Source organism: Neolamprologus brichardi, chromosome 23 (genome assembly GCF_056152115.1).
Source record: "Neolamprologus brichardi isolate AB-2024 chromosome 23, ASM5615211v1, whole genome shotgun sequence".
Classification (NCBI taxonomy): domain Eukaryota; kingdom Metazoa; phylum Chordata; class Actinopteri; order Cichliformes; family Cichlidae; genus Neolamprologus; species Neolamprologus brichardi.
In genome coordinates, this window is record NC_142125.1 from 24,016,305 (window position 1) to 24,028,412 (window position 12,108).

Here is a 12,108-nt window from a genome sequence, read left to right on the forward strand (position 1 = left end):
GTATGTCTTGCTAGCAGCAGAAGGTTTATGTTTCACATCATCCTTTAATCGACTGGAACAAAATGAAACAAATAAAATGGAAAGAAGAGCCATGTTGACACCTACCAAGGGCTGGGCGATATGGCCTAAAATCCATATTGCGGTTAAATTTTAAGCGTGTGCGGTAACGATATACATCGCGATATATTCTTTTCTTCTGTATACCGTATCTTCTGCACTATAAGGCGCACTTAAAATCCTATAATCTGGTGCGCCTTATGTATGAATTCTGGTTGTGCTTACTGACCTCGAACTGATTTTATGTGGTACACAGCGCTCAAAAATCTGTCAAAAAATGCTTAAGTATGACTTTCGTAAGCTACGAAGCCACACCGCTTGATAGATTGTCGGAGCATTACGGCTACCGTAGTCAGGAGCCTCGCAGAGTAATCTGGGTCCAAAACTCTGTCCTCAACACTCCCAAAGTCAAACGAACACTGCGGCATCACTGAGAGTTAAAAACTGTCTAAATACTTTCATCTTTAATAAAATGAGCAGAGTCCTGCTTTATCAGGTGTAACAATCAAGTTTAACATCAGGCTTCCATGGAAACAGAATTTATCCATGGAAACAGAATTTAGAAGCTAGCAGGAAGTTAGCTCGCTAGTTTCCACCCAAACATCATATAGCATGTTCTGACTGAGAGATATATGAAAAATTAAAACGTACAGCTCTGCCATCGCTTCCAACATAAATGAAGACAGAAAACTACACAGCAGTGACTTTTATAGAGTTGCTGAAGTTGGACTAGCTGGTATATAATGATGTGCTATGTGATCGCTAGCGACACAGCTATGTTAGCATAACATTAACGCAGTGAAGCTGGAGGATGAATGCTAACTTTTTTCCACTTGATAAAAGTTAACGCAAGGGTTCCTGATGGTTAGGGACAAATCGCATGGCAGGATGCTGTAAATGGATCAAATTTCAGTCAGGAGAACAACTGAGATAATCCATCCACAATACGAGGTTAGTCATTAATATACTGCAACAACAAGGGAATAGAGCAGCTGCGAGAGAATTTGACATTAATGAATCAATGGTACGGAAGTGGAAGAAGCGCAGTTTTTGGCTTTCCTCATATTTCAAAACGTACTTCATCTATTTGCTATTACTGTCGCCCGGCATAATTTGCAGATGATATTGCTTGCAGCCGCTGCAATGCTTTCGACCAAAACAGGCACAGCTTGATGACATCATCAACATGCGCTATCGCGGTAGAGCGGTATAGTCAAAATCTCTACCGTTGGCCAAATTCATATCGTTTCTACCGTATACCATTTATACCGCCCACCCCCACACCTACACTACTGTATTTACCATTAAACACCTTTCAGTTGCTTATTTGCAAAGAATCGCCACAACAGATGGGATTACACAGCTCTCACAGTAATTTGTGTCTCCTCCTGCTCTAAAACTGATGATCTTTTTAGGTGAATATGTTAACGACAACTCTATGGAGCCACATAACGGTACTGTAATACAGTTCATAGGTTTATAAGGCGACACCGTCCCGGATGGTCAAGATTGGCATGCAATAAATGAGAAGTCAATCAAATGTCTTTGGATTAGGAAAAACAGCTAAATGTGCATTTAATTTCTTCTCTGCAATAATCTGATCAATTGTTTTTGCATTCAAAAAGACAGGCATGATGGACTAACAAGTGTTTAACAACAGTTTAGTCTTTGCCATCATAAAGCAGGATTCTCACTATGACAAACACTCGGAATAACGCTTTTTGGAACAAGAAAGCGGATAGTTTGAGGAAAGAGTAGAGTACAGGAAGTCATCTGGAATGACCACAGGTTATAGTCCACAACTATCAGCCAGCTATCAGTCACCTGTAACACAGTCCTGAGAGCCCAGAAAAGACCATTTAATAAACATTCACACCTCAATCTAAGTAACCTTAATGATTCATGGGATTACAGGGTGGGGCAACAACTCACAAACATCCTCTGACGTGTCCTAGAGTGTCTGGGCCACCGTCAAGGCGACAGTCCTTGGGATAGGGAATTGAGTTCGAAAATGTGACCTTATTTCCAGGATACAACCACAAAGGATTGTAGGTAAAAGTGGCTAGCGTGCACGGGCTATTACAAGACAACAGTCACACAGAGATAAACAGGGGGCAAATAAAATGCAAGTAGGGATTAAAACAGCAGAATGAATGGTTACCGGTGCTGGAAATGCTAGCGCTTGATGCAGTGTTTTGATTTTGCTGCTGCTCGTACCTACAATGGAACGCGCACATGTCACGTGGTCTGTCGATCTCTATACCCTTGAGCTTTCAGAACTAAAAAGAAACATCTTTAAAACTTAACGAAGTCCAGATGCCTTCAACTCCAGCACTTTAGACCACCAGGATTTGGATGACTGAAAACATCCAGACATGTTTTCCTGTATTTTAATTTTATCATTAATTATTTAAAATAGTGTAAAACTTCCCAAAATGAACTAAATCTATAAAGAGATTGTAAAGAAACAACTTCTATGACTTTATATCCTTTGTTGTGTTGACAAGATATCCTGTTCAAGTCACACTAGGCCTGGACTGTGCTGTCGTGCAATACCAAATTTGACCAGAAGACAGTGCAGTGAGTCAGTGTTTATTTTGTTTTTTATTTTATTTTATTTTGTTTTCGGCATCTTCTTCCCGCCCAATGGTGGCATTTGTCTCTGCCCATTCTGCCATTCAACAAAAGCCTTTATTGAGAATAATTTAACCCTCATCCTCCATCTTTCCTGTGCTAATGTGCTTGTGTTAGCCTAACCATAGCACTGTAGCTAGCCACCAGCTAGCACACTACTATATATAAACTAGCCCAATTTCACTAACTTTCCAAACGTTGCTGCTATTTAGTTTTCTGTCTTTCTTTACACCCAACATTATAGAAATGATGTGTTTTGTTTTAGTGCTAAGTTCTATCTCGTACATCCTCTCTTTCATTGATGTCTGGATGTTAAACTTTAACACTGACCATTTTATTGGAGCTAAAAATACCTGGACCATTTTTAGCTATTAGTGGTGTCTGAGTGTTTGTTTACTTTTGGGAAGTGAAGGAACCTTTGGACCTGGAAATATCCAGTGTGAAAACGAATTTTCCCGAAACACTGAGGTAAGCTGATGTTATGGAGCAGTATTATTAATTTTCAGTGTCTGTGTTCACCTTAAGTATCCTGAGCCCGTTATTCAATTATTTTTATATATATATATATATTTTTAAATAACTTTACCAAGTGTAGGGAGTAATAACAGCAAAAGTGTGAGATGGAAGTCATGTTCGGTTAAACAACAGCTTACTGTGGCAAAGTGAAACTCTTGAGTGCACATCCAAAGGGGAGATGTCACCGCTGTAATCAAGGAAAACAAGCCATTTGTCTCCACGTCCTGCTGTGCAGAGCAGTCTCTCCTCCACCACAAGGTTTCCACTGACCTTATAAACACCAAGTGTGGACATTCTCTGCATGATGCAGCGAAAAAAGCCACAAACTGAGAGCCTCAGAGGCACACAGTTAGCAGTGGCACCGGTGAAAAAGACTAGTCGAGCTTTAAAAACCATGTTGAGAAACACATCTATTTCTTCTACAGTTATTAGATGGTTTTAGAGGTTGGCCGGATTGATCCAAACATCGATACCAACAATGGTATTGGTACTGAATCGATATGGTTATAAATAAATTTAGGTGAAAAGAGGGTTTGACTCAACTTAAAAGTGACCCTTAAAAGTTCCCTTATCATCAGTCATGCTTTTCTTTCTTCCTTTTATTTGATTCCACTGAAATTTAGAATTCATTGTGAACTCTGCATGGCTCCTGCTTAAGTAGCTGATTTGCTGAGAACTTACTCCATGTGACTGGGGCTATTTAGCTGTTCCACACCTTTAAATTTCATATCCACAGGCGACCACCTTTTAAGCAGTAGCTCCTAAAGTTTGGAACAGCTGTTTTCCATCTGATAGGTTGGCCATAACACTGGTTTTGCTTTTAATTCCGCGATGAAGGAGAATCTATGTTGTAAAGACATAAACTTCACATGATCTCTAAAAACTTCAGGCCATCTGAGCACCCAAGTCTGAGGGGTTTTCTGGGAATGGTGCTATTTTGTCTGTTTTGATATCTTATCTTTAAAATAATCTTCTCTAGAGCAGGTTAGGTCTGCAGCTTCAGAAGTGTGCCTGAGAACTCAGGCTTAAACCTGAAGTCTGAGTGCAGGTTTCAATTCAATTCAATTCAATTTTATTTATATAGCGCCAAATCACAACAACAGTCGCCTCAAGGCGCTTTATATTGTAGACCCAACAATAATATGTACAGAGAAAAACCCAACAATCCAGGCTTCTGGATTTTTTTTGGAAGAATTCTATAACATTACAAGACTGGTAAAATTGGGAGTTATTGTCTTCACGTTCTCAAGAAAATACCACAACCTGAACTGGGCTTCTTTGGAGCAAAGTGCAATAAAACAGATGGATGTCAGCAGGTAAAACATGTCTGGCTCTCACCCACCTGAAGAAGCAGCTCCCCCTCGGGTATCTGGATCTCTGCAGCTCCCGTCGTCTTGCTGGCATTGTTGTGATCGCTGCTCTTGTTCGTGCCACTGGATAGTCGGTTCTTCAATGCCACTGCAGAAACAAAGGGGACAAGTTAGTGATGACCAGCAAAGGTCCGGGTAAACCAGGTCGAGTAATTTAGGAACAAAAATTGCGTTTAAATTTATCCTTTGCAGCTGCATCCCGTAGTGAAGAAGCCGGAGGGTTTTCAGGAGCTTTGTTTTAAGATATTTTTACAGGAAGGCCAGTGGGAATAACAGCTTTACAGAAAGAGACAGAATGACAGAGGGGGATTTCAGGACACAGCATAGAGGGAGTAACACCTTAAATGAAGGTGTGAAGAGGGAGGGAGCAACACCTTAAGGAAAGACTGTTTTTACACATGAACTTTGGATCATTTTGGGAGAATCAGGCTGGGATAGTGCTTAGTGTGTCATAACACAGTTGTACTTCCTCAGATGCAGCACAGAGCAGGAAAATGTCTGCTTCAAAGACATTCTCAGAACTGCAAATAGTGTGTGAACTTTACATGAAGGAACTGCCATTATAGAGGGTGGAGGAGGCAGGACTGCTGTTGTGAAAAACACATATGAGGTATGTGAATGTTGCCTAATTTTAGCTAGAGAATAAACCAAAGCAATGATGGCTGATTTCTTAGTTTTTGCAACAAATTTTTAATATTAGACAAAAATAACCTGACTGAATACAAAATACAAAATGCAATTTTTAAATGATGATTTCATTTATTCAGGGAAAGGATATCCTAATTTACCTGGTCCTGGGTGAAAAACCTAATAACTGGTTGTGCCACCCTTGGTAGTAACAACTTCAGAGTCCTGAGACCAACCATGGAAGATGGTGTATTATGAGTGTGTGTGTGTGTGTGTGTGTGTGTGTGTGTGTGTGTGTGTGTGTGTGTGCGCGCACCCCTGAGGAGAAAATCTGTAGCAGGTCAAGTCTGAAGGAAACAAAGAGCTTTTCTGAAGCACCAGTGGAAACCTTAACAGAGGAGGAAGTCTCTGACAATATAGAGGCCAGACGCCTCGCGAGATTTAATAATGCTCCATTGTACCTCTTTAATATCACAAATGGAGTGACCAGCCCTCGGTGGTAATGCGCAGCATGATGACCAAACACAAACCTCGGCATAGAGCCATTAGAAAGTTATGATTTTGGATGGAAACAACAGCAGTCTCTGCTGAATGAGATCCTCTTGGTTATTATCTGATCCAGTTACATTTCCAGGATCACTTCACAGGGATAGGAGCCACTTTAAACCTTTAACATACTTCTAGTATTGTCAGCAAAGAGTTGCTTAGATTAAATTAGTATGACAACATTGTGCTTTGGGCCTTTAATTCAAACAGCGACTTCTCAGGGAGCTATAGCCAAACCTTTGTCTGCTGATGACTAACACACAAAATAAAGCCTGTCGACCATCAATTATTAAGAGCGAGACAGGGTGGAAGGGCGTTTTTGGACCCTGACGTCATGACTTGGAGCCATTGGACAAAAAACACCCCGAGGCAACCATGAGGAGGAGGAGAAGCGACATGTGTTTGCAAACAGAGGTTGATGAAGATTCACAGAGGTCCTCACTCGAATAGACACTGCAGTATGTGCACAGAAAAGTTACAGTAAACAGGAATGCGATATTATCATAGTAACACATCAGTAACTGAGGGAGTTCACTTGGCTCTACCTGCACCTCAGTTTCCAAACAAGACTACAAAAGACAAGGGTCATAAGTGAGTAACTGCTTGTTTCTGCTGTTTATACAGTAGCATCTACACTCACTTTACTGCTCCAATGCCTTTCAGTCAGTTAGCAAGTTAGTTCAACTTGTGCTGCTAAATATTGGCTCTAAAACATTTTGTAGCCGCTTTACCCCACTCTTCTCATTGTATTACAGTGTTTCATACTACCAGGCATGTCAAGAGTATATCCCTTTAGTGTGTCATAACTGATACATACAGATTTTAAGATTTCTTTATAATCAGTGTGATGTCCCCCCCAAAACCTAAATACATTGCACAATACATTGTTAAACAATAAATACTCTCCCAAAATTGTAGAGATAAGTTATGTAGCAAATACGATGAAAGCTAAGATTTAATGTTTTTTGTTTAACTCGTCAGAAGGTTCAATAAACGCTCGAATCATTGACTCATCTGATGAATAATTTGGCTTGCAGTGGCAAAATGTTTATTAAACTAGAAAAACACCCAAGAATGTTGCATTTTACTGTGTGAAATTGTAGTATTTTATTATAATACTATCAGGTATCAGTAGGGTTGAAGGCAGTACTCTGTCCCTTTTACGGTACCAAAATACTGAGTACCAATTTGCACTAAATTAAATTTTGGTACCCGAGCACATCTGGGTTAGAAGAAGAAAAAGAGTGAGACCATGTGATGACTCAAACCTGAACAAAAACTCGATGCAGGCAACACTAGGCCCTTCAAAGAATGTCTGTGTGAATGAGTCTTGTACGAACAAATCTCAAAATAAAGTAGAAAATCACTTATAGGTATTAGTAAAGTAGCTGGATAAGCAGTTTTATAAGTTTTATGATGGTTACGCTGACATTTCTTATCAGCATACTATTTATGGTAAACAAATATGTTATGTCGGACGATATGTCTGAAATGTTAGCAGGTAAATGGTAAATGGACTAGTTCTTATAACTTTTACTATTTAATATTTTAGTACACAAACACCAGGAGACTGATGCTTACATCATTTACATCGTCTGACAGCAAAATGTTGTAAATAAATAATAAAACACAGAGAAGTATGGACTTATTTTGTTTGAGAAAACTTTGAATTTACTATTTCAAATGAAGCAAAGCACCGGAAACAGTACCAAATTCCACACACTGGTACTGGTTTTGGTTTAGCTGCTTACCAAGCTAATTACTTTTTATTTGTATTTAGTTTTAATCTTTTATTTTCATCTTTAAAAGTACTGAAAGTACAACAAGTACTGTTTGAAAATGAAGGATTTTTCCACATTATGTTTTATGGATGTTTTTCCATGTGTTTTAATTTCCATGGATATTTACAAAATATCGATAAAGTTCAGTAAAAAACACTGATATTTTTATAGGCAGAAATAACCAGGACATAAAATGGTAACACTGACACATAAAAATTCAAGAATCCCACGGGTGACATCACAGTGGCCATGTCCATCTTTTACATACAGCCAGTGTTGGGAAGGTTACTTTTAAAATGTATTCCATTACAGAATACAGAATACATGCCCCAAAATGTATTCTGTAACGTATTCCGTTACGTTACTCAATGAGAGTAACGTATTCTGAATACTTTGGATTACTTAATATATTATCATGCTGTTTACAACTACATGAATGTACTATTGCTGTGATTTATTACTGTTACTGAAGGTCCGCGGCTCCGAACCGTAGTAAAGGGACCTCTGGCTAATACGGTGGGTTCTGTGTCGGGCTCGTAGCCGAAAACTAGCTTTACTTTGTTGTCTGGGTCAACTTTGCTAGCGAGAGACAGAGAGAGGCGTTGAAAGGCTGCTCCAACGGAACTTATTGTTTTTGGATGAAAACACGAACAGTCGAGTCTTAATAGCTTACTTACAACTGGGCTCGTCAGGCTCTCTTCTTGGCTGCAGTGGTTATTATTATATTTACATGCTTCCAGCTCCCGTTTTTGCTCGATGACAGCTCGTACTTTTCCTTTTTCTCCCTCCCTCGCTCACAGACACATAACGTGTATGGCAGTCCATTCTCCCTGCAGCACGGACTACACTGCCCATGATGCTACATTCTTTAGAGCTATACCGGTAGCATTCTGCCTATTAGCTTAGCACAACAACAACAGGCGCTCTCTCACCCAGGAAACACGCAGAGAGAGAGCGTCACCCTGTAACCATGGCAACCGTAACGCTGCCGCCTGGAACAACAGAACGTAGCTGTCAAACAAAACCCAAACAGGCCTGACCCGCCACAATATGAAACAGGAAAGTACCGCCGTGTAATCCATTTATTTCAACAAAGTAACTGTATTCTAAATACCACCTTTTTAAACGGTAACTGTAACGGAATACAGTTACTCATATTTTGTATTTTAAATACGTAACGGCGGTACATGTATTCCGTTACTCCCCAACACTGCATACAGCCTATAGTTTTCAGTTGTAAAGACCTGTCACATTAAAGTGTATTGATAAATGACTAAAAGATCCTTTTTATTGTATTGTTTCTACCATTTATGATGACTTAACAGCTGGTTTTTGGACATACAGCCATCTTCTTGGATGCTTATTCAATGATAGCAACCATGTGCTTGGAGGTCCAAGCTCTGACAGACAAAATACACAGTACTTTTAAAGCTTTCTGTCAAAGTAAGCTATAAACCAGTCTACTATTGACTTCAGAACATCAGCTCCTTCACCTGATCCAGAAAACTTTGTTAGAAGACTTGCACAGAGCTTCGGCATCAGTTCACAAAGCTGTATGTGAGCCTGAATATCTGAGAGTCAGTGGATTTGTTTCTGACTTTAATCCAGGCAAAGTCGCAATCGTGCTTCCAGGTCCAGCACTCAACAACAAGCAAACACAACAACTGTGAGGTCGATCTGCAGCTAAGACGACCAGCTGACAACAGAGGGATGACGACGCAAATGGTGACCCCATCTAATCTCATCCTCCTGCAGGCCCACATTCACAGAGCGAGCGATGGAAATGAATTTTTCAAAGGTTCAGACGAGTGCAGAGGAGAGCACCTCCCTGGAGACAACAGAAGCAAAACAGAGAGCACTGTCTGCAAACTACAATGTGTTTGTGGGTGTGGGTGTTAAATTTTTATGACGGACCTCTGCCTTCTCTAAAAACTGCAAATAAATCAATTTTACACTCGTCCCAAATGTCGCAATCTAAAGACCAGATCTTGTTCCATACATTCAGAAGCACCAGTTTTATAAATTTTATAAACAAGTTTTATTATTTTATTATAACAAGTTTTTATTATTAAAATGTTACTCAGGTGTTAAGCCACTTAACAGTGACCATGACCTATCGGCAGCAGATAAACAGTATGTGAAAGTCATGTCCTAAAGAAACAGGAACAAATCCATTAAAGACCTGACACAGGACCTAAGAGATCCATCTGGACCTTCAGCTGATCATCTACTGTTCACTGAAGCCTCATCAGAAATTGTCTCAGTGGAAGGCTGGCTGTCAAGAGGCCATTCATAAGGAAGGGAAACAGAGAGAAAAGGCTGAGGTATAAAAATTACAGAAGAACTGGACTGAAAATCAGTGGAAACAGGTCTGATGGAGTGATGGATCTGGTCTTAGTATTCTCATCAGTATGTACAAAGAAGGTCAGGAGAGAGGTACAACAGCGCCTACAGCCATCTGTAAAACACGGTGGAGGCTCTGTCATGGTTTAAGCTGGATTTCAGTCACTGTTGCTGGAGATCTTGTCAAAAAACTCAGAAAAGTACCGTTAGATTTTGCAGATGATATTGCTTGCAGCCGCTGAGATACGTTCGACCAAAACAGGTGCAGCTTGATGACATCATCAACATGCGCTATCGCGGTAGAGCGGTATAGTCAAAATCTCTACCGTTGGTCAAATTCATATCATTTTTACGGTACAACGTTTATACCGCCCACCCCTAAGTGGAACACTATCAGTCATGGATTGGCAGAGAAAAGAAGAAAAGGCATAAAAATCCAAAGAAGAGCTTTGAATGTCCTTCAAGAAGCCTGGAGAACTATTCCTGAAGACGACTTAAAGACAGACTTAAAGGCCCGCGGGCCACATCCGGCCCGGCATACATTTACATCCGTCCAACGAGATCATTTTATATAGATTTATTATTATTGTTATGCATGGCCCGGCGATATGAGGTGCTAATAACACACAAACAACAGATCCCATAACGCAGCGCTGCAGCCTCCTTGCCAAATGCTAGGCTACTTGGGAACATTCCCGCGTCAATCAAGTCAAACTTCTGTTATTGCGAAGCTAGCCCCTCACAATGGCGAAGAGAAAAGTTGATTCTGTAAACAGAGCCTTTCAGCACAGGTGGGTGACTGAATATATGTTTACAGATATTGCTGGTAAATCCGTGTGTCTTATTTGTGGAGCTAATGTTGCTGTAATTAAGGAATTTAATTTAAGACAACACTATGAGACAAAACATCAGGATAAGCTGAAAAACCTAAATGCAGAGCAGAAACTACAGAAGGTAGAAGAGCTAAAGAAGAATCTAACATTTCAGCAGACCAGAGCAAAATCACAAAGTGAAGCTGTTGTGAAAGCAAGTTTTATTGTAGCAGAGGAGCCAAATCAGCCCGGTACCACTCTGAAGAGCTGCATGATGAAGGTGTGCAATGTCTTGTGTCCAGACAAAACACGCTTCATTCGTGGAGTGGAAATATTGGACATCAAATCAATGCATGGGACAACGACAGGAAAAGATATTTTTTAAAACGTATGTCAAAGTATAACCAACGTGAAACTGCCCTGGGACAAACTTGTTGGACTGACAACAGATGGAGCGCCGGTGTTGTGCGGTGAAAAAAGCGGACTAGTCAGCAGGATGCGAGTAAAGATGCAGGAGAACTGTACCGGTGAGTTAACAGCATATCACTCACTGCATCACACACCAGGAAAGGCTGTGTGGTAAAATCCTAAAAACGGAGCATGTAATGATCACCGTAACGCAAACCGTAAATTTTATCTGAGCTAAAAGTTTAAATCATCTTCAATTTCAGTCTTTTATGCGGGAAATAGATTTGCCGACATTCCTTATCATACAGAGGTCCATTGGCTGAGTTGGGGAAAAGTTCTCAATAGAGTTTTTGAGCTCAGCAAGGAAATCTGTCAGTTCATGGACATGGCATGTATGATGCAGTGAAGGCATTTCAAGTGAAGCAGTCACAAATGCACCAGTGCAACTTGCCTCACTTTCCCTGTTGCCAAGTAATGTTGAACCAAGTCGGCACACTTTGCTGAGCTGCAGTGTAATGATACACTCGAGGAAAAGTACGACACTGAATGGCCCACACAGTTTATTAGTTCCATTCCTGAAGCAACGCCCAGCTCCGTCTACATGCGGCTCCAACCTTGTGTGTGCTTTATTTTTTCTGGGGTTTTTGGCAGCATGTTCATATTTCTAACCTGCATAATTTTGACAGGATATATTTTTATGAAGTTAAAGTTTATTTTTTTAAGTTTATTTAATCTGGACTAATATTGCTGTCTGTTTTTAATTCATATTTATGTTTAAAAAACATTGTTTTAGTGTGTTCAATAAATGTTTATCTTGCCCGCGACCTAAAGTGTGCCTTGAGGTTTGGCCCCCTGTGCAATTGAGTTTGACGCCCCTGGTGTAAAGCTTGCACAATTGGGGTGTGAATCTGTTCACACATATAAATAAACAACCTGAAAAGGTTGCTTGAAGTCCTTGATTTCAATTTCACCTGTTTTAATGACCTGCAGGACCCCTGCATCAGTTTCGTGTCC

The 12,108-nt window shown here is 40.2% G+C and overlaps 1 protein-coding gene across 4 annotated transcripts in view; it reads right to left on the reverse strand.

The window, feature by feature from the left end:
• The window catches only part of ahr1b (aryl hydrocarbon receptor 1b), a 56,498-nt gene that overhangs the window by 35,140 nt on the left and 9,250 nt on the right, over nucleotides 1-12,108 (reverse strand). For all 4 annotated transcript variants that reach the window (XM_006792859.2, XM_006792858.2, XM_006792857.2 and 1 more), the window contains exon 3: nucleotides 4,550-4,665. In XM_006792859.2, coding sequence (XP_006792922.2) covers nucleotides 4,550-4,665 — 116 coding nt within the window. The remainder of the gene's footprint in view (nucleotides 1-4,549; nucleotides 4,666-12,108) is intronic.